The sequence below is a fragment of the Chironomus tepperi genome, unplaced genomic scaffold (genome assembly GCF_022539635.2).
Source record: "Chironomus tepperi strain 1889 unplaced genomic scaffold, CSIRO-AGI_Ctep_v1 contig_214, whole genome shotgun sequence".
NCBI lineage: Eukaryota > Metazoa > Arthropoda > Insecta > Diptera > Chironomidae > Chironomus > Chironomus tepperi.
In genome coordinates this window covers 139,599-163,819 of record NW_027226336.1, presented here as the reverse complement: position 1 = coordinate 163,819, position 24,221 = coordinate 139,599, and the positions used below count along the sequence as shown (strand labels likewise).

The 24,221-nt window shown below is 29.9% G+C and overlaps 2 protein-coding genes across 5 annotated transcripts in view; both read right to left on the bottom strand.

Moving 5' to 3' along the window:
* Positions 1 to 9,677: 9,677 nt before the first annotated feature.
* Positions 9,678 to 10,514, bottom strand: LOC139090111 (proteoglycan 4-like). Its single transcript, XM_070639808.1, has one exon. It carries the CDS (start codon positions 10,512 to 10,514, stop codon positions 9,678 to 9,680), a length of 837 nt encoding a protein of 278 aa, XP_070495909.1.
* Positions 10,515 to 18,328: 7,814 nt separating this feature from the next.
* The window catches only part of LOC139090099 (arfGAP with SH3 domain, ANK repeat and PH domain-containing protein-like), a 58,701-nt gene continuing 52,808 nt past the window's right edge, over positions 18,329 to 24,221 (bottom strand). The window contains exons 6-11 of one of the 4 annotated variants that reach the window (XM_070639791.1): positions 22,899 to 23,202; positions 22,302 to 22,694; positions 22,044 to 22,151; positions 21,886 to 21,983; positions 20,351 to 20,527; positions 18,329 to 20,272 (exon numbers count right to left, since the gene is read on the bottom strand). In XM_070639791.1, the coding sequence (XP_070495892.1) occupies positions 20,075 to 20,272; positions 20,351 to 20,527; positions 21,886 to 21,983; positions 22,044 to 22,151; positions 22,302 to 22,694; positions 22,899 to 23,202 (1,278 nt within the window). In that variant the 3' untranslated portion in view covers positions 18,329 to 20,074. The other 3 variants (XM_070639792.1, XM_070639793.1, XM_070639794.1) reach the window with 3 other exon arrangements.

Sequence of the window (24,221 nt, the reverse complement as noted above, 5' to 3'; positions counted from 1 at the left end):
AGTCAAGCAGTCATATGTTATTGCATGCATTAAGCACACACCTTATAAAGTGTGAACAAAAAAAAATTGTTATTAATTTGATTAATTAAAAAAGAAATGATGGGAATTGCAGTGAGGTGTGGGGTAAGTGTGAAATTGTTTGGATTGATATTTTAAGATAAAGCATTTGACCGATGTGATGGAAGGAAATGTGTGAAATTGACATAATTTGATGGTAGATTGATGGATAGAGTCTTGCTTAATTATGGATTAAATCAGTGATTCTGTAGTTAAACTTCATGTAGTTTATATGTTGAATTTGTGGAAGATTAGCTTAGGACATGGATTATTAATGAACTAAAGTGGACAAAAATACGTTATTACTAGTTGATGGCATGTTAATGTCCAATTGATGTCTTGTTCTAACTTATTTTTGTCCATTCAAAGAAGTAAAAGAATGAAGCTCCAAAATGAGTTTTCAAGTTAGTGTCACGCCTTGTATGCTTCATCCTTCTTAATTACAATTCCGGAAAACACACGGCATATTAATGGCCAAAAATACAACACCTGACAACCGCCTTGGCTCTGCCACCAAGCCAGATTTGATGAGATCAATGATACTTTACTTCAAGTTAGAGTCAATCTGATTTGAGACTGAATTTTAATCATTTCTACGCTGTTCGCTATCCAAAAGTGGACATCAGTGCTTGTTTGCTGTTCTTAGCAACACAACCTAGACGCCAAGACACCGTTAAGTTACTGAGTAAACGATAATAAGGAAAAGACACTTGACTGCAATTTAACGGCAGATTTTAGTTCAATATTGCAGCACTTAATGAAATGTACCACATCATGTTGCTGAAGAAGTCTTTTGTCAGACAATGTCATATCAATAGTATTTATCCTAATCTGTAGTTTCGCAAAGAGACTACAGATAGTAATTAAATCCAAAATGTTACTCAAATCTTCTTAAAAATTGACCATAAAAAATCCGTCTTCTCGTAAATTTTTAATTCAAATCCAGACTCAAAGATTCCATTGTTACACCACTACACTTAGTTAATGAATGCTTAATCCAGAGTTGACGGAGCTTTGGAAATCCGAAATCTACCATTCCAAAAAAGGCCCTTTCACTGGAGTCCGAACATCAAAAATCCAAAAGGGTGTCCCCATTGGAGTCTGAACATCAAAAATCGGGCACCTCCACTGGAATCTGGACTCCATCCAACTCTAGATCAATCCCTGCAACAATTAGTCAATAATAAGTTTCAGCAATAAGTTCATCCAAAGACTCGATCACAAAAGACCATCAAAAGCACCATCATATAAGAATTAACTGCAAAACACCCATAAGAGTGATAAAGATCAACCAATAAAATTAATATCCAATATTTTTTTGGCACGAATTTTAATTAGCGACATCAAAAACGAGTGCAGTGCAGCACAGCATCATTAAAGGAACATTTCTCTCCCAATAAAATCGACATTCACAATTGCTCACATGTTCAATTAAGGAATTTACACCGGAATTTTGTGAGAATGTTAACATCAAAAATTATTCATGTCTTAACAGCAATAGTTGTTGTTGTTGCTCCTTACTGTTGTGTCTTCTACTACAAAGATTTATGTACAAATTCATTCATTCATTCATTCATTTAGTATGGAATGTTTATATACATAAACTTCATGAATCACTCACTCAATTTACTTTGTTTAATCGACATCATCATCATCATCGTTGTGATGCATCTTATCGGAGTCAGAGTCTCATGTCTTTTACAATTTTGTGTGTGTCTTGTAAAAGGCATTTTCATATTAATGTTATTGGGAAGTTCATTAAAAGTGAAACTATATATCAAAATATATGGAATATGGACAGTTAAAATGTAGAGTTTTGGGATTTTTTTGTGGTTTATTGGAGATGATTTGGAAATTTTTAAGAGGTTTTGTCAAATTTGTGGGAATTTAAATTTTTTAAAAATAAAATTGATTTTTATTTAAATTACAAATTCAAGTTTTTTGAATAATTTAGGTTTTAAAAAATTCAATTCGAAAAATTTTGAAAAATAGATCTTGAAAAATTTTAAAAAATTAGAAAATTTAAAAAATTCAAGAAAATTGAAAAATTTATGAAATTTGAAAAATTTAAGAAATTTGAAAAATTTAAGAAATTTGAAAAATTTAAGAAATTTGAAAAATTTAAGAAATTTGAAAAATTTAAGAAATTTGAAAAATTTAAGAAATTTGAAAAATTTAAGAAATTTGAAAAATTTAAAAAATTTGAAAAATTTAAGAAATTTGAAAAATTTAAGAAATTTGAAAAATTTAAGAAATTTGAAAAATTTAAGAAATTTGAAAAATTTAAGAAATTTGAAAAATTTAAGAAATTTGAAAAATTTAAGAAATTTAAAAAAATTAAAAAATTGAAAAAGGAAATTTGAAAAATTTAAGAAATTTGAAAAATTTAAGAAATTTGAAAAATTTAAGAAATTTAAAAAAATTTTAAAAAAATTGAAAAATTTAAGAAATCTGAAAAATTTAAGAAATTTGAAAAATTTAAGAAAATTTAAGAAATTTGAAAAATTTAAGAAATTTGAAAAATTTAAAAAATTTGAATTTGAATCAAAAATATTCAAAAATTACTTTTTTTTCACAAATTTAAATTTTTATAATTTTTTTTTAAATTTAAGTTTTGATTAAAAACTTTTTGAAAATTAAAATTTTTCTTAAAACTTTTTAAAAATTTAATTTTTATTAAAACATTTTTAAAAATTTAAATTTTAAAATTAAAAAAATTTTTTATCAAATTTAATTCTATTTTATTTAAATGTTTTGACAATTTTTCAATATTTTTACACAATTTTTAAAATTAAACAAAATTTAAAATCCCCAAAAAATTTGAACTACTTTCACAAAACCTTTCCGTTTCAGCTCTATAATTAAGTAGATATCAAGTTTAATCTTTAACAAATTTAATAACTGCTCTTAATACTGAATTATTGATCCTGCTTTCTTTCTTTATTTCTTTTTATCAACATGCCAAACTTAAGTATTCACATTTATTTAAAAGTTTTATTAAAAATTTTTATTTGATCGCAAAATAATGCCGAAGAAATATGATTAAAGGAAAAAAAAGGTTCGATTAAATAAAAGATTGAAGTTATAAAAAACAGCAATAAAAATTAAGAATTAATATTATTGCGGAGATTAAAGAAGTGAGGCATTAAAAACAAATGGAATGTTTGTGTTATTTTAAGAAATGCAATGTGTGGAAGTTGTGCAGTTTTAAAAAATAATTTTTGTTGAAATTTAAAGTGAGTTTTTTTTTTTAATTCGTCATTTTAAATTGAATAGGTCAAAAAATTTTTAAAATAAAATTTTTCTTAATTTAAAATAAAATATTTTAAAAAATTTAAAAAAAGGAAAATTCAAAAAGTTTTACAATTTTTATGAAAATTAAAAGAAAATTTTAAATTTTAAAAAAATTAAAAATTTAAATTTTTTTAGAATTTTTAAAAAATTAAAAATGTTAAATTTAAATTTAATACTCTAAAAAAATTAAATTACATTTTTTTAAAAAAAAAAATTAAATTTTTTGAAATTAATTTAAAATTCAAATTTTGTTCCTTCATATTGCAATTTAAATACATTTTTAAAACTACAAAACTTTTTAATATTCATTCATTTATTTTTTAACAATAAAATATTTAATATAACTTTATTTCACATGATTCATAAAAATTCTTTTAATTCACCATTAATGTCCAAGAAAAACAGTAAGTGAAGCAGGAAAAAAATAACTTTGTGATCACCCGCTGTGCCTTTTTACAGCTACTATGTCGTTTTCTTCGCATGCATTTATCACATTTGAATATTTTTTTTTGTATTTGACAGATAATATTGTCGGTAGTTAACACATGATTGTGTGTACATGAATTTATCATTAAGTTCATGGGTGGTTTGAGTATTTTTTGAAATTATGGGACGTAAATAAATGTTTTGGTGAATTTTCTGAATTTTTATTTGAAGGATTTATTCTTAAATTGATCATAATATAGAGGATACACCTTTTTTTGGGTGTAGACCCACTGAAAGTTATCTTACTATTTAGTATTTCATAAGGATGTTCACGAAAAATATCAACAGAATTCCTCCCTACAGTTATGTTGCAAATAAAAATCATTATAAATTTAAAAAGGGACAATCTGGATAGTAAATGACGTCCAATAATGACGTCATAAATTTCTAAATTTGTATTATTAAATGGAATTTACGCTACCCCTCCCCCTTTGACCATAGAAAACCTGAAATATTGCTTTCTTGAAATCAAGGTTCCGGACGATTTGCGGAACTCAGGACGAGACTTTCCTGGTCTTGGTCCCGATATCAAGAAAGCATATCTGAACTTCCTCTACAGTAATCAGTTTGATCAACACTTTAATATGTGAATAGACCCCAGAGCTCGAAGTCGAATCGAGTCGACTCAAAGTAGATTTGGTATGAGTAGGGCGGTCATCTGCTGTATTTTTGCTGGGACGATGTTGTACTTTTCAGTCTTGCTGCTGTGTCTCGGTATTTTTCGGAAATCCTCTGGTCAGTGGCCACCCTAGGTATGAGTCGAGTCGGATCGACTTAAGTCAATTTCGAGCTCTTTTAAATTTTAACAAAATTTCATAATTTTCCCTCAAAAACTCTTTTCCATCATTTATAAATAAACCCAAAAAAATTAATAATTATATTCAAAAATATAAAAAAACTCTTCAATTCATCTTTTTGCCATCCCATCTGTCACCAAAAAGAGCGTAGCAGGAAATTCGTTATGAAAATACGCAATTTAATTATACTTCAAATTTGAAACAGTTTTTTATTTCTTTTCAATTTTATATTGTTATTATTTTATTAAATGTCAAACATTTGTAATAAAAAGAATTTTTAATTCTAGTTTCAATTTTAATGTTTCAATTTTAATAAATATATTTGTAGCAGTTTCTGAGAAAAATGTAAAAGGGGTTTGAAGTTCAATTGTGGTATTTTCGAGCATTTTTATATTGTGTTTAAGATTTTAAAAATATTAAAACAATTTAAAAATTTGTTTATTTTTTTAGTTTTTAACTTTTTCAAATAGAACTTTAAATTAAAAAAATTTTAAATTGAAAAAAAAACTAAAAAATTAAAATTGTTGAATTTTTAAAAATTAAAAAATTTAGAAATAATATTTGAATAATTTTTAAATTACTAAAAAATTTAAATTTTTTAAAAATTAAGGATTTAAATTTTCATTTTAAATAAATCTAAAAATTTAAAAAATTTAAAAACTCTTTTTAAATAAATAGCAAAATTATTAAAAATTATTTTTATTTTAAATGTTTAAATTTTAAAACTATTTTTAAATATTTAAAAAATTCAAAATCATTTCAAATTTTTAAATTTAATGAAAAAAATTTTAAATTTTCAAATTTTAAAAATTCTTTTAAAATTTTAAAATTGAAAAATTAAATTTAAAAATTTGAAATTTGAAAACGTTTTCATAAAAAAATTTAAAATTCTAAAAACTTTAAAAATTTTGAAGTAATTAAAAAAATTGAAAATTTTTTTTTAAATATATAAAAAAAATTAAGGTTTTTTTAAAATTTTAAAATTTCTTTAAAGCATTCATCTAGAAAAAAATACAACAATAAATAATAATCAAGCATTCCAACAACAAAAAATCATCAACAATGCATTCAAATACGCATCAATATTTACGCAACATAATTAAAATTAACTATTGGAATGCATCAATCCTCTTATGATATTTTCAATGACCTTTTTTGCAATTAATTAGCTCATTAACCCATTAAAATAATAATAAAGAACTCCACTTGAACTTCTCATTAATAATTCAACCCCTCAAAGTTCACAAATGCTAGAAATTCTTTTTTTTTTTTATTATAAAATAATTCATTTCCTTCTTATTGCAGATATTGAAAAAAAATATTGAAAAAGCGCATTCGATAATACTTATTGATAAATTATGCATGATATGGAAACATTTTATAAGCACAATTCCACATAAGTGAACGATTGAGTGCGGGAATATCGATATATATTGTAAAAAAAGAAATCTATTGAAAAATATTGCTAATGAATAATGGATGAATTGTTGAAAATGAATAAAAAATAATGCAGTTGAAAATAAAGAAATTATATATTGCATATAATGAGTTGCAAAATTATAATCTGAATCGATAAGTTGTAACTTTTTTAATTTCATATAAGCATTCTTGGGGTCTCTGGAAATTAGAAAGGGATCGTTCATTTTGGCGTTGGTAGGACTAGCTTATATCAAGTCCAGGCAACACTAGATGCCGACTTTAGAGTCCATTTGGAGTCCGATCCAGGAGTCCTATCAATTTCGGTTCATTCACGGAGGAGGTAGGGTGAGGGCATCGATTTTACAACAATTCAGCATTTTTAAATGAAAATTTCACGTTAAGGCAGCATTTAGGGGTTGAAATTACGTAACGTTCATGACAGCAAGTTATGGAGGAGGGGGATCTAAATAAGAAGTTGGACAGTGGGAAAATGGATTGGTATACAACTTTAAAGAAAGATAAGTTATTAAACAGTCCAAAAATGTGCAACCTGTTAAACAGTGATGTGGCACATTTGTGTGTTTGTCCAAGAATAGTATGTTAAATATCGATTTCGATCGAAGCTTATCACAATGCTGTTTTGGAACGTAAAAGGCAAACTTAGTTGATTCTTCAGTATAGAAAAATGAAGAGCAACAAAAAGAGAAATTAAGCAGCAACAGTCATTTTAGCCAGAAATTAAAAACCTGATAACCGCATTATCAATGCTCTACAATTTACAGTGCATCAATAAGAACCATTTCTAACTAGAAAAGGTTTGAGGGAACTGAATAAACTGTTTTTGTACAACATAATAAGTGAACGACCCCAAACAGGAATCTTAACATGAATTTTTATTCAAAGTCTTCTTGAACTTCATATGAAGTCGAATACCCTCGAAGAAGCAATGAACATACTCACCTAATAATATATAAATAAGCGTGTTCATGAATTTACTCAATCAATATAATACAGCATGCTCAATTTTCAGAGCATCCTCATGAGCATGCTCCTTGTATGTTCTATATAGACTCAATTCAACTATTAAATACAAAATCTGAGTCGATTTCAAACTATGGTATTATATGAAGATTCTAGAGGTCTCCTTACACCAGACACAAACCAAAATCCTTCATGCAATTCTTCATAATTCATAAAATTTCCTTACTATCCAACTAGATATCTACAAAATTTATCATGATATATATTTTTCCACATTTTTTTCTTTTACCATTGTAAAGTTATTCCAACGACTCAACTATCTATTGTATTTTCTTTTATATTCACCATCAATATAATGCAATATCGCACACACTCAATATTATATTGAATATTGAATTGTAAAATTAAAATTGAAATTACACAGCAATAGCAACTAACTGTGAAATGCTCTGTTTCATTTTATATTATACACTTGTAAGGGAAGTTGTGTGGAATAAAAAAAAAAGAGTCGGCAAATGCAATGGCAGGAAGTACATGAACATATATGTTGCCCTCTTGAATAAAAACCGCTTTTACCAGCACTTGAGAAAAAGTATATCCTTGAAATATACTGTTGGATGGATATATGTATGTACATACATATATTTTTAATATAAAACTGCTGAGTACAAAAATGTTTCATTTCACTCAGTCAATTGATATCAATATTTTATGATTTTTTATACATTCATATATATATGTGTGCTCGCTGTTTTATGCTCTTTTATAGAAATAAATGAAATATTATAAAAATAAAAAGTTGTGAGAATTATTAGAAAAATGTTGGATAAGGCGCATTTGTTAAACATGATGTGTAGAAACAGAAGGACATTACTAGGTAAGGTTCATTAGCCTAAAACCTGAATCTAATCTAACTCAAACCCCTGGCTATGTCTCTTACCCATATAGTAGAAGTTGGTTAGTTGATACACAATTTGGCATGAGACCGGCGTGATTCAAGACCTGAAAAATCCTGAATAAATGGAATATTTTAAACAAATTTAGAAATACTTGTGAATATATTCCGGAGATTCTAGACCTTAACGTGACTCTTGAATGGTTTAAATAGAATCCGGCACCAAAACAGAGTCACGCTAACCTGAGGCCGGATTTTTGATCAATTAACCGATTTGTGCTATTAGAGCTCATTACAAATATGAGCATCAATGTAGTTCAAGATGCCATTTGATGACATAATATTGCTGAGTCACTAAATTAGTTCATCCATATGACAGACATGTAAATATCATCGCTGGAATATCAATGTCAAATTATATTAACAGCAAAGGCTTAAAAAAGCTGTTATTAGAAACCAGGTTTCCGAGTGAATAAAAATGTGTTAAAACTAGGATTTGTCCTAAACTGCAGGCCTTAAGTCTTAAACGAACTTTACGATAAGCAGGTCTGCAACCTTAGACGAAGTATAAGATTCAGCTTAAAGCTGTAGGCCTGCGCCTCTAAATCGCAAAAAAGTCAAATTTTCGGCTCTTGGCTAAATTCAAGTTAGAACTAGTCGTCAACTTGCCATTAAGCTACCAGATCGTCAATTTGAACAACCTTAATGCTCGGGGTAGAATCAAAATTTCATTATTCAAATGTTGGACTTCCTTAAGCGATCGTTCACCTCTTACGAAATACTTTTAGCTGGAGCAATGTGCACAAAATTTTGCGTTCTAATGGCAAGTGTAGCATAGGTAGTCGCTTAAATGATATAAGTCTTTCAGAAGCATCAATTATGGTACGTTCAACACCTTCATTTCTACACAGACAATTAAGGAAAATAAAGGCCCCAAACTCACATATACTTAAGCTACCATCCCTAGAAATCATCCAAAAAGACAAAATACTGTCAAAATGATAAACGACAACCAGCATCTCAAAGTATATCGAGAAAAAACACAGCAGAAAAAGGAAATCTGCACATTCACATTTTCTCATACAATTCAATTCATTCATCTCCATCTCCAACTCCTCACACTCATCTCTTCCTTACAATTCTCATCTTCTCATCTTCTGAGAAATGCAATGCATATTTCATGATGCGTTTCACATGAAAACAGCCATGAAAATGCTGAGCAAAAGGAGTAAGGAAAAGAGACTCACCGGTATCTGTTGCATTTTTTATACACAAAAAAACAGAAAGGAATTTTCATCGACGGGAAACTTCAATGAATGGAAAAAGTGAGCTTTCAAATTGTTTGCAATTTTCAAGGACCTTTTATGACCTAAATTGCTGCTGTTTCTCACTTGAAAGAATTGAAAATTGCAATTGCCGTACTTTAATCTTTTTCTATTGTCATGCCGAATGTTTTTCTTTCTTTCCTTACTCACACCCATCCACTTACATCTTCTCAGCTTTTTTTTTTCTCGTCTCGTCGGTTGCTTGTTGTTGCTACTTTTTTTGTTCTTTCATTTATGGATGATTCACAGTCGTAAGTAGCAATGAACTGTGAGTAATTGTCGATGGTTTTTGTTTAAATCGATTTTTCTTTTCCTTTTCTCTTTTGTGTGCTTTAAGGAAGCGTGTTGGGTGTGAAATTGTTTAAAGTCGTTGAGGAATCGGGAGGATTTAAGTGGCTTGGACAGTTGGTTTGGTTAGATTCTTTAGCGATTGCTGTCTTTTCTGGTCGTATCTTCCGGTTCCGTCTCGTCTGGTTTCGACTCTTCTGATTCCGACTCTTCTGGTTCCGTCTCTTCAGGTTCTGACTCTTCTGGTTCCGTCTCTTCTGGTTCCTTCTCTTCTGGTTCGGTCTCTTCTGGTTCCGACTCTTCTGGTTCCAACTCTTCTGGTTCCGACTCTTCTGGTTCCGTCTCTTTTGGTTCCGTCTCTTTTGGTTCCGTCTCTTCTGGTTCCGACTCTTCTGGTTCCGACTCTTCTGGTTCCGACTCTTCTGGTTCCGACTCTTCTGGTTCCAACTCTTCTGGTTCCGACTCTTCTGGTTCCGTCTCTTCTGGTTCCGTCTCTTTTGGTTCCGTCTCTTCTGGTTCCGTCTCTTCTGGTTCCGACTCTTCTGGTTCCGACTCTTCTGGTTCCGACTCTTCTGGTTCCGTCTCTTCTGGTTCCGACTCTTCTGGTTCCGACTCTTCTGGTTCCGACTCTTCTGGTTCCGTCTCTTCTGGTTCCGTCTCTTCTGGTTCCGACTCTTCTGGTTCCGTCTCTTCTGGTTCCGTCTCTTCTGGTTCCGTCTGTTCAGGTTCCGTCTCTTCTGATTCCGTCTCTTCTGGTTCCGACTCTTCTGGTTCCGTCTCTTTTGGTTCCGTCACTTCTGATTCCGTCTCTTCTGGTTCCGATTCTTCTGGTTCCGTCTCTTTTGGTTCCGTCTCTCTTGGTTCCGGCTCTTCTGGTTCCGACTCTTCTGGTTCCGTCTCTTCTGGTTCCGCCTCTTCTGGTTCCATCTCTTCTGGTTTCGTCTCTTCTGGTTCCGTCTCTTCTGGTTCCATCTCTAATGGTTCCGTTTCTTCTGGTTCTGTCTATTCTGGTTCCGGCTCTTCTGGTTCCGACTCTTCTGGTTCCGTTTCTTCTGGTTCTGTCTGTTCTTGTTCCGTCTCTTCTGGTTCCGTCTCCTCTGGTTACGTCACTTCTGGTTCCGACTCTTCTGGTTCCGTCTCTTTTGGTTCCGTCACTTCTGATTCCGTCTCTTCTGGTTGCTCCTTTTCTGGTTCCGACTCTTCTGGTTCTGACTCTTCTGGTTCTGACTCTTCTGGTTCCGTCTCTTCTGGTTCCGAATATCTCTGGGTTCCGACTATTCTGGTTCTGACTCTTCTGGTTCCGTCTCTTCTGGTTTTTTCTGTATGTTCTGGTCGTATTTTCTGTCTTCATTTCTGTTGATTCCTTTAAAAATCAAATTAAATTTTACTTACATCAACCCCAGTAAATAAATGTACACCTCTTAAAAGGGATGCAATTTATTAAACAGCACAGAGAATAAAAAAAAAAGTCTTCAATAATTTCTTTTTACTCGATTAAAGGAACTTCCTCATTGGCAAGGAAGCTAAAATGGACAAAAAAAAAAAGATGTAAAATAAAATTAATGGAGGAGGAAATGTCAATTGGAAGAAAATTTCTCTTTTTTTATGTACATTTAAAAAAATTAGCAACGAATGAGAATGGTAGGTAAATAAAAAATGTTGCAAAACAAATGTGAAGTTGTGTTCTGACTGGCAGGTTCCATCATTTTGTTGATCGAATCGCAATTAAATAAATTAGTGAGGAACAAATGTGATTATTTTAATTTTTCATCTTTTTTTTTTTTTCATTCTGATTCGTTTTGTAGAGAGGAATAAAAAAATGTTGCTGGTTCTAGTTGATGTGGATGTGGATGGGAAAATAGTGGATGGGAGGTGGAAGTGGAGAAATGGGAAGGAAAGCTGCTTGGAGAGAAGAAATCAGTTGATGAATGAAAATTTTGAATTTTTTTCAATTTTGTATCAAAATTTTGGTTAAATTTACTTGAAATATACGAAAGTTAGTGATATTCATCTGTACAGGCACACCTCAATACTTGAAGGTAGGGCCAAAAAGACAAAAATATACAAAAATCTGAAATTTGCTTTTTTGACCCTCTCGCCTTCATTTTAATGATTTGCATGACCCAAGACTTATCAATGCAACGTACCAAGCCACAATCTGTCCGTCGCATCCCCATTTAGTGTAACCAGAACATCGAAATAGCACCCAAATTCAACTAAACCTTCCCTGGGATCGATCCCATGTCCCGGCTTCAATTGCCCGACTTAATAACCAACTGAACCTTTGCCGCTTTTCGCTGATATGCCGAAAATTCCATGAATAATCAATAATTTTCCGATTATACATCCAAAAAGTATCCAACCAAGGACCAATCTCATTTGAATTATTAATCTTTTCTATAAAGCAATCCAGACTCTATTCGCATACAGAACAAAGTTTTGAAAAAAAAAAAAAATATAAATAAATCTATAAAAACTTTCATATAATCACAGATTCTTTCAGCACAGCAATAAATATCCGTGTCTATATCTATGGATATGTATAACATAATATAATCCATTTACTTACTCAACAACATAATATTAATCAATAAAATAACATTAATATTGGAGTAAGTAGTTAATTTTAATTAATACAAGAGTGAGTGAGTGAAATGGATAGACGACGGGGTATGGAACTCATAAGAGGGAAAAAAAAAGTAATAATAATGTGGATATATGTTACTAATTTTGTTATATAATTTTCTGAAATTGTCTGTAATTATTGAAAAAATTGGAAAATTTAAAATTTTTGAATTGAAAAATTTCAAAATTTGAATTTACAAATTTACAAATTTTTAGATTTGAAAAATTTACAAAATTTTTGGATTAGAAAATTTCAATTTTTTAATTCTAAAATTTTAAATTTTTTAAATTTGAAAATTTCAAATTTTTGAATTTAAAAGTTTGAATTTTTTTGAAATTGGAAATTTGAATTTTTTTTTTGAATTGTTAAATTTTAAAATTTTTGAAACTTAAAAATTAATAAAAATTTAAAAAGTTAAAAATTAATGATTATTTCGAATAAAAATTTGAAATTTAATTAGGAAAAAACATTTAAATTAATTTTAGTTTAAAAGTCAAATATTGCGGAGTATTTTTAAATTTAGTAAAATCTCAAAAAACAAAAAAAATTAATTTTAAAAATTTTAATTAAACTTATAATTTTGAAAATTCAATTAAAAAATTTAAGCTTCAAGATTAATTTAAAATCTAATTTAAAAATTTTTTTTTTACTAAGTTTCAATTTTCCAAATTTTTTTATTAAATTAAATTTAAACAAAAAAAACCTTAAAAATTAAATTATTTTACTAAATTTTAATTTAACAAAATTACTGCGAAATTTTGATAGAAAATAATTTTTTTATTTGAAAAAGTTAAATTAAACAAAATTATCGATAGAACTAATAGAAACATAATAAAAAGGATTGTATTTAAAATTGTTATTATTATAATGTTATGTTGAAAAGTTGGATCAAATTGATATTTTAATTTTTTAAAATAAATTTAAAATTTGATAATAATTTACTAATTAAAAATTTAGATTTTTAAAATAAATATAAATTTTAAATTAAATTTTTTTAAAAACTAAATTTAATTTTTATAAAAAAAATATTAAAAATATAGTAAATTTAACATTTCCTCATTACGCACAACGCAGATGATTCCTAGTTAAAATATATATATATTGTAGGAAATTGTTGAATAATTTATGGATGTTCTACAAAATATATATATATTTTAAGTAGATTGAATGAATATAGACGAGAGTAAGAGAGAGTGTGTTTAAGAATAAGAAAAGCAGAAAATATGGCAATATAACGAATATGTATGTACTCCCATAAATGTTTTATTATATTAATATCGTCCATTCAATTTAATTAATTAATTAAAACTTATATATATAATGTATAAAATAAATTACAAAAAATGTTTTCTCTGCGTCTTCTCTCTCTCTCCCTCTCACTCACTTCACTGGCATGGCAGTAGCTATAAAACATTTTATGTTGTTTTATGAATAAATATAAATTAATGTTAATTGAGAATTATTGTGCAATATCTTTTCTATATAGATCTACATATATAAATTTAAAGAAAATAATAATAACAACAGATTTTTTGAGAATGTCACTCCGGATTGATTGGATTTTTCGCGCATTTTTTTGATGGATAACGTTGGATATAATTTTGAAAATTACTTACTTACTGCAACCATGTTCCTATGTGGAACTTAAGGTTTCAAGGCTTTTCATCTGACCCTGTTGTTGGCTCTGTCACCTAAATTCTCTGTTCAAATTTTGAAAATGTGACTTTTTGATCATTTGGTTGAAACATTATTAGAGGCCTTAAATATAGTAAATTCATGTAAAATGACGTTTTAAGGAATAATTCTTAAATTATTTGAGAATGATGTTAGAATAAGTTTTTGAATATAAAATGTGTTTAAAATGATTTTTATGTTTCAGGAGGAGTCTAACCAAGTGTATAGCCAATATTGGGGTTTCAATCCCGGAAGTGATTTATCATTTTGATCCGGGATTAAAATGCATAATACCGCCAAATATTGGGGTTTAGGGTCAAGATTTCTCCCCTTTGAATTGTTATAATAAGGTCTGATCCATGTCTGACTCTTAAATCTCATCCTTCATTCAATGTCCTTATTTTCTAATATGTTCCATAATTACAACTACACAGTTGAAGTTTTAAACTCGAGTAATCAGAAAAGTATAGTAAATGATCCCAATACAGTTCTTCCACTAGAGTACCTCTACGTCTGCATACTATTAAGAAATTGGAAAACTACATAAATATGCCTTGAGAACCTCTCAAATAGCTAAAATCGGGTAAAGATCAGAAATTCTTCCTCATTCTAGTATGACTCTGACTTTTGCCAGATTTGGTTTAAATCCATGCCAGAGTCATACCGGCCCGATCGAATTTTGGATCGATTATCCAAATTAAGCTGTCAGGCGTGACTGCTGATTTTGAACTATTTTACCGTCGTATACCACTCTGGGATCCCTGTAATTTAGGAAAGCAATCACTATCAGAGTTATCAGCATTCTCAAAGGATCAGAAACTCCTAAGGATCAGTGCAAGACTTTTGAACTGTCTAAACTTGATTGAGAAAGCAAGCAAGAGTTTAATTTAAGTCTTAATATCCACCTCACCCAATATGCATCTTAAAATTCACATCTCTTTTACCTCCCTTAGCTATCAATCAATAACAACAAGAATCAAAGTTACTAATAACATCATGAACATCGTAACATAATCAACATCATCTGCAAAAGAGAATGAGCGGAAATTTCATGTTAAAAATCTTTACGACTTATATGAAAATAAACAGAAGCATCGACGCACATTGCAGAAAAAAAATGTTGATTGCAAAATAATAAAAATGTCGATAGAAAATTTTCATCCATTTCTGTGGCCATGTATGCAAATAAAATTTAATTTTCAGCCCAAGAAATGTCTCTTGCCACCATCACGACTTTATCCACACTTTTACGGCGACGACGACGAAGTGGAAGATTGAGAATGTAATTAAATTAAAGTTAAATTGATTGAAAACCAGCCAGTAATATTTTAATGTTGAAAGGGTGCGTGATGCCGCAAGTCATGTTCCTACATTTGCTGTTTATGCTTGTAGACACCTTCCCTCCAAAAAAAAAAACGCCATTTATAAATAAACTATTTTATTTGTGAAATATGAATAAATTTATTTCATAAAATGTCAAAATGTGATGTCATCAACATTTTATTTTACACATTTGTCATGTGATTCTTACGATGAGATATTATTATATTAATTCATAATTTATTTATTCAAAAAATATTCTTTATTATATATTTTTTCTATTGTTTTATTATTTGCTGCGAGAATGAATTCAATTGAGACTTTTTTCTATTCGCTTTTCTTTTTTGTTGCCAACATGTGTTGGAGAATAGAATGATTTTATCATGTGTAGCAGTTAAAAACCGTTGGAATTTGAAATTGAAAGCTTTTTCTAGCAGTTTGTAGCTTTTAGAAAAAGTTTGTTTGAAAATTTAAAAACCGTTAATTTTTTGTTGAATTTTAAGGAAATTTGCTAGATATTTGGTTAACATTATTAAAAGTACTTCTATTTATTTACACTACTTTAATGAGTACAGATTAATTGTGATCCAGTGATCCAGATCCATGATTCCAATACATTCATCTGAAACTTTGTCAAGCGCTTGTCATTGCTTTCCTAATCTTAATACCTAGTAACAATACTTTCTCTATTGTTACCTTTTTTGGCATGGTGTTTTAGGGTAACGCGATCTTGTCATCGATTAAGTCAAACTTAATAGACCTTACTAAATGGAGCTTTTGAGGTTAACAACATTCACAAAGTCCAGAATTCAAATGTTCACTTTGATTTAATTTATTCCTGAAATGACCTAAATGCTTAATAGATTCAAAGTATACACACTGAACATCTCTAAATAGCACTAAGCGTTTGTTCGTTCATAAGTCCGATATAAGGTCGGTGTGACTGTAACTTGGAGCCAATTTGATTAAAATTCTATTTAAATTCCAAAAGCAGAATCACACAAGTTTAGACCAGATTTTTGTCAATTTAGTTAAACTTGTTCCATTCGGGATAATAAAAATCTGTAATTCTGGATCTCCATACATTTTAGTTTAAATAATCCAAACTCCTAGTATTTAATCATTCACGGTGTATATAGTTCGACCTGTAGAAACTAACTAGAGTAAGCTGTCTTAACAAAAGTATAGAAAAATCATTTGTACCTTCTGTCGTTTGATAGTTAAATACCAACAAATATCAATATTCCTCTATAAATACACCAAAAAATCCTCAAACATCCTTGAAAAAATTCAAAAATAAGTTCAATAAAATTCAAATTAAATTTTTTAAATACTTTTTTTTTTTGAATAGCTCAAATGAATTATTTTTTTTCTCTTTATTTTCAATTTGTTTTTTTTTCTTTCTTTTCTTAATTTTTTTAATATCCTGCATTTTTTTTCAATTCTTCATTCCATGTTGCTTTAAATAGTATTAAATTTTTTCTCAAACAAATCATTATTTAAAAATAAATTGATTCATTTCTTATGTATGTGTGTGTGTGTGTGTGTTTTCATACTGGCACGAAAAAAACTTATTTTGTCTTTATATAAATAACAAAAAAATAATAATAATAATATTATCTTAATTATAATTAAATAATTTACATAGATTAATAAAAATAATCGCATACAACTTTATATTCGTGTATGTTGTGTCTGTTTATTTAAAATATATTATAATATATTTGGTAAAATTCGCGTTATGATATGAAAAAACAATTTCAATTTTTCTTCCTTATTCGGTTTAATTAATTCCTTCTTTTTTTGTGTTGGGAAGGTTTAGAGTGAATTTGTGGGGCTTGACAGGTTCCCAGACAGGATTCAAATTTGAAAATTTAATATTTTAATAAATTTTGAGATGGCTAGATTGGTGGGGTAGGGGTCTTAATTTTGTGTGAAAATTATATCATAAATACTGGTTGAGGAACATATGTCCAGAAATAGTATTCTAGGAGTCAAGCTCTATTCCTCTTTCACAATATTTTGATATACTTTAAATGAGTCCAGAGCTTGAAGTCGACTAGGATTTTATTTAGAAGGTTTCTTTTAGAGTTGACGAAACATGACTCTGCACGTTTTCAATGCGGAGACCGAGACTTTTTGGTTTCAGTCTCGGCCTTGGTCTCAATCTCGGTTTGAATAATATTTAGAGACCGAGACTTCAGGAAAAGAGTCAACTTCGAGTTCTTCTAAGGAAAGTTTTTTAAAAATTACATTTAATTCCATTGCATTGCTAACCATAGAGCAAAGCCAACATAATTCTAATGAGCGTAGAACCCGAAGTCGACTAAGATTTGTTTTGATAAGCATTTTATGTCATTGTTATGAATGGACAACTGACTCTAAGAGTTCCAATGATGAGACTAACACTTCTCGGTCTCAATCTCGAGATTTGTTGAAAACCGAGGATTTGGAATAGGAAATATGTAGTCACAGACTCGTTCTCGGTCTCAAAAATGAATAAACGTAGATCTTGGGAAGCCCTGTTTGTTTTGACTACATATAAATTTAAGATCATATTCATATCCTGCTAATGATCATCAAAGTTTCCGAAAGATAACAATTCTTTGTATTAGATTGCTAATTAGAGGGCAAAGCCGAAGCTCCAAAGCTGGGCTATAGCTGTCTATCGTTGCATTTTTGAAGCATCGACTTCGTCATTAGTAGCTACTAAAGCCATCATCGACTCAAAAATTCAATTTTCCCAACGTCTAACCTCCAGAACTCCCCCAAAACCTCTCCAACCTTACTTAAATAATTTAAAAATTTCTAACAAATCATTTTAAAATAGGAAGAAAAAGAGTCACAGAAGACAAAAATAGGACAATTAAATAATTCCTAAGATAATACAGTAGTTGTAATAATAATCATTAATCATATGTATGTGTGTATGTGTGACTGACATAGAGTATTCACAAGTTATAGATAAATAGCAGATGTCGAAGTCGACTTGAGTTCGGTGCGGTTTGGTTGGAATTGATTGAAATTTGCATTTTTTTACAGGAACAGGCAAAGGACATGCTCTGGAGAGCTTGATTATCTTGAATACAGCGATGAGCATGCTCATGACGTTGCTCTCAGGGGAACATGCTCTTGATAAGGGATGCAAATTTCAACTGAATCCCTCCGAACTGTGTCAAACTCAATTCAACTTCAACCCCTGATTAATAAAACAAATAAAAATTATAAAATAATTAATAAAATTAAGAAAACAGAAATGCAATAAAAAGTAAGACTTTGTCATTTACAAAGTAACACACGTGATTTATAAAAAGGGGGACATAATGAGTGTTATTGGTAGTAAAAAATTAAATATTTTCACGCATAGACAACAATATATGATTTTTTTTATGTTAAAAGTTTTTTTATCTTCCTTATTTTTCATCTCTTCTCATTCGCTAGTCTAGTTACATTATTATCATCAATAAATTAGAATAGTTCTCTACTTATTACATTCATAAATAATATAACACGTGAATTTTTTAGCTTTTTTCCTTTCATTTATATTATGGGTTTTTTTTTGTTGTTTCACTATATAGATTGGAATTTTTATTTTTTTTTTCATTCTTGTTCATTTAATATTTCTTTTTTTATACTTTTTTATTTTTGAAATGACATAAAATTGCTCATTTCACCTAAAACATTTTTCAATAATAAATATGGAATAAAAAGTTTTCTTTTTTTTTTGGTTTGCGCATTTTTATGGGGATTGAGTTGGTGCTTTTGTAGACTGATTTGTTTGGCTGGTATGTATATAGAGCAGAGTTCATGGTCGATAAACTTGAAGTCGTTTTGAATTGACTTGACTTGACTCGACTTCGAGCTTTGATATTGAAAATGGAGATGTTCCTTGTTACACGAGGCTGCATTTGAACATTCTGATTTGTGTTGTTCTAGTCTGAACCCCTCTATATATGACTTTTTGAATATTTTATGCATATATATGAAATTTAAAGGAAATTTTCAAATAGTCCTCAAATCAAGTATTAGACTAAGACCTCTCCATTGACTCAATATGAAGCTGAGTCAATTCTGACCCTCTTGAACCCCTCCTTCAGTTCGAGGGAACACTGAGGCAATTTAGAGCTTCTTAACATAGGAGCATTCAGAATTTTTTTGAAGAATGGCTTTGAAAAACTCCAAAAAATTGAAAATTAGAGATCAATATTTCTCGGTCTTAGTCCAGAGACTGAGTCTTCTCTTTCTTAGTTTCGAAGCTAGTTTGAGGATATACCAAAACAGCGCAATTTGGACATTGTTGGTATTATCTAGGACATAGGCATTTTGTAAAGAATTTGGGATGGTACAACAGATCATCGATCGTAGTGCAGTTGGTATAAGCAAACCATACATTATATTTTATTCTATTCTAGTTTCGAAACTGAGACTTTCCGGAGTTAGTCCCGAGACCAAGGCTGACCAGTTATGAATTCCAGAGCAAGACTTTCCAGTCTCAGACCCGAAACTAAGACTTCCCGGTTTCAGTCTCGAGACCGAAATTCCGAAAAATTACTTTAAAGTCTCGGTTCCAGTCTCAGTCCTAAAATTGCTCTTAATCTCAAGAATTTGTCGAAACGGAATCAGAAAGAATTTCACTATCCATAAATCCCTACCAATAAATCCATACCAATTAATTTACTATCCAACCCCCATAAAATGCGCTTCAGTCACCCACATCCAGTGACTATTGTTACTCAATTTTCTTGACAATTTCTAATCTAAAAAGTTTTTTTTTTTTTTTTGCTACAGTCAATTCATATTGATTCATCAATTTCAATAAATATCATATTTATGTGTGTGTATGTATGAGTGTGTTTATGTGTGTGTCAGTGTGTACAGTATAGTCATCATAGTAGCATAATAATAAAAGATTTTAGTCGGGTAAGATGTGTACGAAGCTAACTGGAAACATTCCACGCCTTGATGGATCAGATTCAATTACACCTTCCATCCAATTCTCATCATCCGTTCGCTCATTGAGAACTACAAGTATTTCACCCTCTTTAAATTCCAATTCATCATCATTATCAGCATTGCAATCGTATAATGCGCGACATCTTTTAAGGCCCGCCTGGATTGGACATGAAACATGAAAAAAAAGAATGGAAATTTACAGTTAATTGTCAGTTGTCAATTTTAATTAACTTACATAATTTATTGGCTGTATTGTGACACCACCTGGACTGCTACGGGGTGAACCATCATCAGTTAAATAACTGCTATTTGAATTTAAATTATTTGATGTATCCATTGTACTACATGATGAATCCAATTCACCATATTTTCCATAATCACCATATGAATTTGTTATTGAATCATTAAATGACTGAAATGAAAATTTTTGAGATGATTATGATAATTGCTTTTATGGCTTTTGGGGGTTGTTGTTGCTGTTGATGTTGATTCGTGCTGGATTTAAATTTATAATCTTTTAATTTTTTTTGGAATTTATGGTAATGGTTAGGTTATTGCATGGATTAGAATCTTGTTGACTTGGTAAGGTAGACTGTTTATTTTGAATAGATTTGCATCTTTGAAGCTGGAATTTCAGACCAGTTTCCATTTAAGAAGCTAGAAATTAGAAGATTTGCAGCTTTGAGGTGAGAAATTTAGAAATTTTGTGATTTAAAGCAATAGATTAAGCAAATTTGTGACTTTTAGACAAACATTTAGGGAAATTTGCAATTTTTGAAGCGAAATTTAGTAAAATTGCATCTTTAAATTTAAATTATTTGCATCTTTAAGGAGAAAGTTCATGCAAATTGCATCTTTAAACGAAATTTCAACTCAATTTGAAAAATTCAATTAAATCTGGATCTTTAAAGCAAAAATTCAAATTTGCATCTTTGAAGCAAATTTGATTAAATTTCCATCCTTGAAGTGAAATTTCAAATTTTTGCATCCAAATGTATTCAAATTTGCATCCTTGAAGCGAAATTTAAACTAATTTGCATCTTTGAAGCGAAAATTCAATCAAATTTGCATCTTTAAAGCAATACAAATCTGAATTTGATCTTGAAGAAACATTAAGGCACAAATTTGACTAATTTAGCATCTTTAAAGTATAAACTTCATCTAATTTTCTCTTGTGAAGTGAAAATGAATCAAATTTGCATCTTACAAGCAAAATTTTATTCAAAATCGCATTTTGTAAGCAAAACTTTAACCAAATTTGCATCTTTGAAGCTAAAATTCAATTAAATTTGCATCCTTGAAGCAAACTTTTAACTTAATTTGCATCTTTGAAGCAAAAGTGTGATCAAATTTGCATCCTTGAAGCGAAAGTTTAATTTAATTTGAATCTTTAAAGCAAAAGTTAAATAATTTGCATCTTTGAAGTTCAAATTCAATCAAATTTGCATCCTTGAAGCGAAAGTTTAATTTAATTTGAATCTTTAAAGCAAAAATTCAACAAAATTGAGGCAAAATTGAAGCAAAAGATTCAATTAATTTGACATTTTCTTAAAGCAACATAAAATTTCAGTAAATTCCATAGATTCATCCTTACTAAACAAATTCCTCACAATCGATTAAGTTTCTTTATCCTTCACCTTACCTTATACATCACATAATTTAATAAAACATCCAATATAAAATACAATTTTCATTACCATAAACCCAAGAATACATGAATATACCCTTCAAAAAAAAAATAAAATAAATATTTATAAATTCACAACTCACCTTCCTCAATGGTGTATTTGACTGTACGCGTGATGTATTTTGTCCATCATTTAATGAATTCAGACTTTCACTTGATTGACCATTCGATATTGATTTATCTAAAAATTGATTTTTAATAAAATTAAATTAAATTAAGGACTATTTTGATGTTGAATTACCATTATTTGGTGGACCTGGTGGCGGCGCCAATCGTGGTCGATTCATATTCACTGGTTTAAGTTTTGGTGGAATTTCTCCGGTCGGTGGTAGAACAAGTTTGGCACCCGCTGTAAATAAATGACAATCTTAAGATAATTTTTATAGCTATGCCAAAATTAGACATAAAAAACGTCTCTGATTCCATTTAACAATAAATTCTAAGACACATACCCGAAAAAAAGTCCCATAAAATCATCCCACACATTATCTTTACTCACCCAATTGAATGCTTCTCGTAATTGAATCACTACTTGGTGATCTTTTATGACTAGTTTTATTGGCCTGCATCATATATGGCTCAAATCTTTCGTACACTTTATTATCAAAGTGTTGCTGATTCGACGATTGTTGATTCTTATTATTATTTGCTGTTACATTATTATTATTATTGTTATTATTGTTGTTATTATTTTGACGTTGGTGTTCAATCATTGAATTACGTCCTGGATGTGGTAGTGTTGAATTGGAGCTGTATATATCTGAGAGATCATAATTTTGTTGATAACGACCGACACTATGTGGTAGGGTACCATAGACGGCTTGTTGTTGTGAATTATTTGGTGCATTTGGTGCATTACGCTTTTTTGCTGATGCTGATGGTGTATTTACGACTGTGGATGGAAGTTGTATTTTTATTGAGGTTTTGATGATGGTTTTTGTGGGGCTTTTTGTGTTTTTATGGGATCGTTGCTCTTAGATCGTCGCCGAAAGACAAAGTTGAGTTATGACCTTTCGGAACCATAAAAATCGACATCATATCCAACAAATGACAACCAAGCCCCACAACCAACCCAAATTAATCAATATATCCTTACGATACTCACCACCAGCAGTCTTCCGACTTTGATTACTCGCTAATGAATGTGATGAACGACTAGTTATAGAGTTTGGACTCGATGCACCGGTACCACTCTGTGATCCATATTGTGGAAAACTCATTTGCTGTTTCGGACTCGTACCCAATCCATGTGAAAAGCCAGAAATCTGTCGATTGGAATTCGTTGAATTTATTGAGAATGTTGGACTCGTACCACTTTTAATTGAGTCACATGTGGACGAGCGGGATCTTAATGTGATCGGGGAATCGCCTATGAAACTAGGGGGACGTGACGTACGTCTCTAAAGGATTTATATTTACATTTCATAATTTTATTGGCACGGGGATTTATTTACAAATACAACAAAAAACAAAAAAGTTCATCGTTACGGGTGTTAAAAAAATTTAATTCAGTATTTTTTTGGGGAAGATAAAAAAAATATGCAAAAATACAAAAAAAGATAAAAAGATAGATATTAGGTGTAGAGATCCAGATGATGCAGGGTTGGGCATTTAAAAAAGAGAGATGAATGATACAAAAAATTGTTGTTATCACAAGCAAAAAAAAAGAGAGTTATTTTATCATCTATGCGGCTAAATGACAAAAATATATATGTAAATGCTGTTCTGTTTGAGATGCATTCCAAAAAGTTTTTGGGTGGGGGACAATTTCGGTTAATTTTAATTGAGTGGATGAGCAAAAAAGAGTTTTCATGCCAATAAATATTGCTTTGTTTTTTCTAAATAAATGCAAGTTTAGGATGAGGGATATAATCTTGATTATGTTTAGATTGTTGCTGTTTTGTTGGGATTTTGTGATTTTAGAGGGAAAAATTTGAAGGACCAGAAAAGTTAATGTTGGGAAAATCTGGCACTTGATCGGTAAAAAGCCAGTTTCGGCATGGAATGATCACTTAATTGCCACAATGCTGACTACCCTTAGCATGCACTCAAGAGCATAGTAAGTGCTCACGAGCATGCTCATCTAGGAAATTTAATTTGATCATGTTCATCTAGTATATTTAAGGTATATGCTACATTCTTGACAGTTTTTGCATTATTTTCCATGTGGGATACAAACTGATAAAAGCCTAGGTCATATTCATTCCTTTGCATATGCCATATCCATTCTTATAAGTAACTGTAAGTTATACTATCCCGTATAGCTCAAATTGGTCACTCAATCAAAAATCCGGCCCCAGATCGACGTGACTCTGATTTAATAACGGATTCGAGTTAAATCTGATATTAAATCATTCTCGAGTTACTTCAGCCTGGTGTCAGATTTTAGATCGATTAACCAGCTTGTGCTATTCAAATA